This window comes from Phaseolus vulgaris, chromosome 1, assembly GCF_000499845.2.
Source record: "Phaseolus vulgaris cultivar G19833 chromosome 1, P. vulgaris v2.0, whole genome shotgun sequence".
Lineage (NCBI taxonomy): Eukaryota > Viridiplantae > Streptophyta > Magnoliopsida > Fabales > Fabaceae > Phaseolus > Phaseolus vulgaris.
Genome location: NC_023759.2, coordinates 14,605,316 through 14,606,746, shown reverse-complemented (window position 1 = coordinate 14,606,746; position 1,431 = coordinate 14,605,316). Strand labels below are relative to the sequence as shown.

Here is a 1,431-nt window from a genome sequence, read left to right as displayed (position 1 = left end):
AATGGCCAAGTCATGAAGGCAAGAGGAAGCTGGTATCGCCAAGACTCTTTGGCGATCAGAAGAAATTCAAGCGTTGGCAAGAATAAGGGCCCGTTTTGATGGAGCAGATCAGGTGAACTATATCTTAAACTATCAGTTGGATTGAAACTCGCTGTTTAGTAAGTAATTTCACCTCTGAAGTTCATTGCCTTAAAGTTCACAAGTTTTTAGAACACTATCATTCGAGAGTTGATAGTTTGGTCGAGCTCGAAGCAGTAAGTAAACAGTTGCGCCCGTAGAATTGCTAAGTCATTTTCGTTTAAGCGATCTTTAGCAAGAAGAAGCAAAGCAACCAGAGAGATCATATGAAGAAGCAGAAAATTTATAATAAGGTGGTCTCAGTTCGAAATACATAAGAAGAAATGAAAGTTATTACAAGTAAGTTTGTGCAAAGAAAATAGGCAGACAAGTGATGGAGGGAAGCAACTAATCTTCAGAGGGAACGATCTTCCCATCCACTACTTCGTTGCATATTGATATCATGGAGAGGTCGAGCTCGGGGTATTGGCAGGCAAATTGCTCCAGGGCGGCGTCAAACCCAGCGGCGAGGACTTGGGCGGAGCTCAGCTCAAGCTCTTCGTTTTGTTGCTTGAGCCCCTCGGTTTGCTGCTTCAGCTTGTCAGCTCGCTTCTTCAGTTCTTCAGTTTCCCCGCGAGTCTGAGCGAGGTCTTCAGCAACCTTCTTGTTTTCCTCCCGTGCCTGGGCCAGCTCTGCAGCGATCTTTGCATTCTCCTCTCTGGCTTCGGCGAGCTCAGCCACGGCCTCTTTCCTCTCCTTTTCAACTTTTCCTAAGAGAACCTCCCGATCGACTGACCTCTTCTCAAGGTTCTCTACCTTGGCTGCATCCGCTTTGATTGATGCCTCCAGGTCAGTCACCTTGAGACGGTAGGGAACCAGCTTGATCTCTAGCTCAATTTTCTCTTGAGCTAGGAGGTGCAACTTCTGGCGCAGATCGGTGGCCTCCTTACACGCAACCCTCAGCTCGGTGCTCATGGCGTCCTCCACCCTCGAGTGTTCGATTTCCGCCATCATCAGGTTGCAAGACAGCTTCTCCGCCTCGATCCTTATCAAGCGATTCTCCTCTTGGAGCACGGAGATATCGTCCTGAAGTTTTTTGCTGGAGCTCTCCACAGCTTTTGTTATGATGGAGGGGAGGTCCTCTGCCATCATTTTGAGCTTAGCCGTGAAGGGTCCCCAGATCCCTTTAACCGCGAGGGGAAGGCTTGCAACCGCTGTTGGTGGAGGCGCTGGAAGAGCCTAGTGCTGACTCTCACCACCACCCTCTTGGATTGGTTGTTGAGGTTGGGCTTCTTGGCGTGGTGGTGACGTGGGGGACTCGGTGATGATTATTGGCGAGTTATGAGCGCCTTCGTCCCCACCTGGTGCAGCTTC

The 1,431-nt window shown here is 49.6% G+C and overlaps 1 protein-coding gene across 1 annotated transcript; it reads right to left on the bottom strand.

Moving 5' to 3' along the window:
* Window positions 1–465: 465 nt before the first annotated feature.
* LOC137815562 (uncharacterized) lies at window positions 466–1,206 on the bottom strand. Its single transcript, XM_068618677.1, has one exon. The coding sequence runs from the start codon at window positions 1,204–1,206 to the stop codon at window positions 466–468; it is 741 nt and encodes a 246-aa protein (XP_068474778.1).
* Window positions 1,207–1,431: the final 225 nt, after the last annotated feature.

What these genes read in the sequence shown, in the direction of transcription:
- LOC137815562 (XM_068618677.1), bottom strand. Translation starts at nt 1,206, where the DNA reads ATGGCAGAGGACCTCCCCTCCATCATAACAAAAGCTGTGGAGAGCTCC.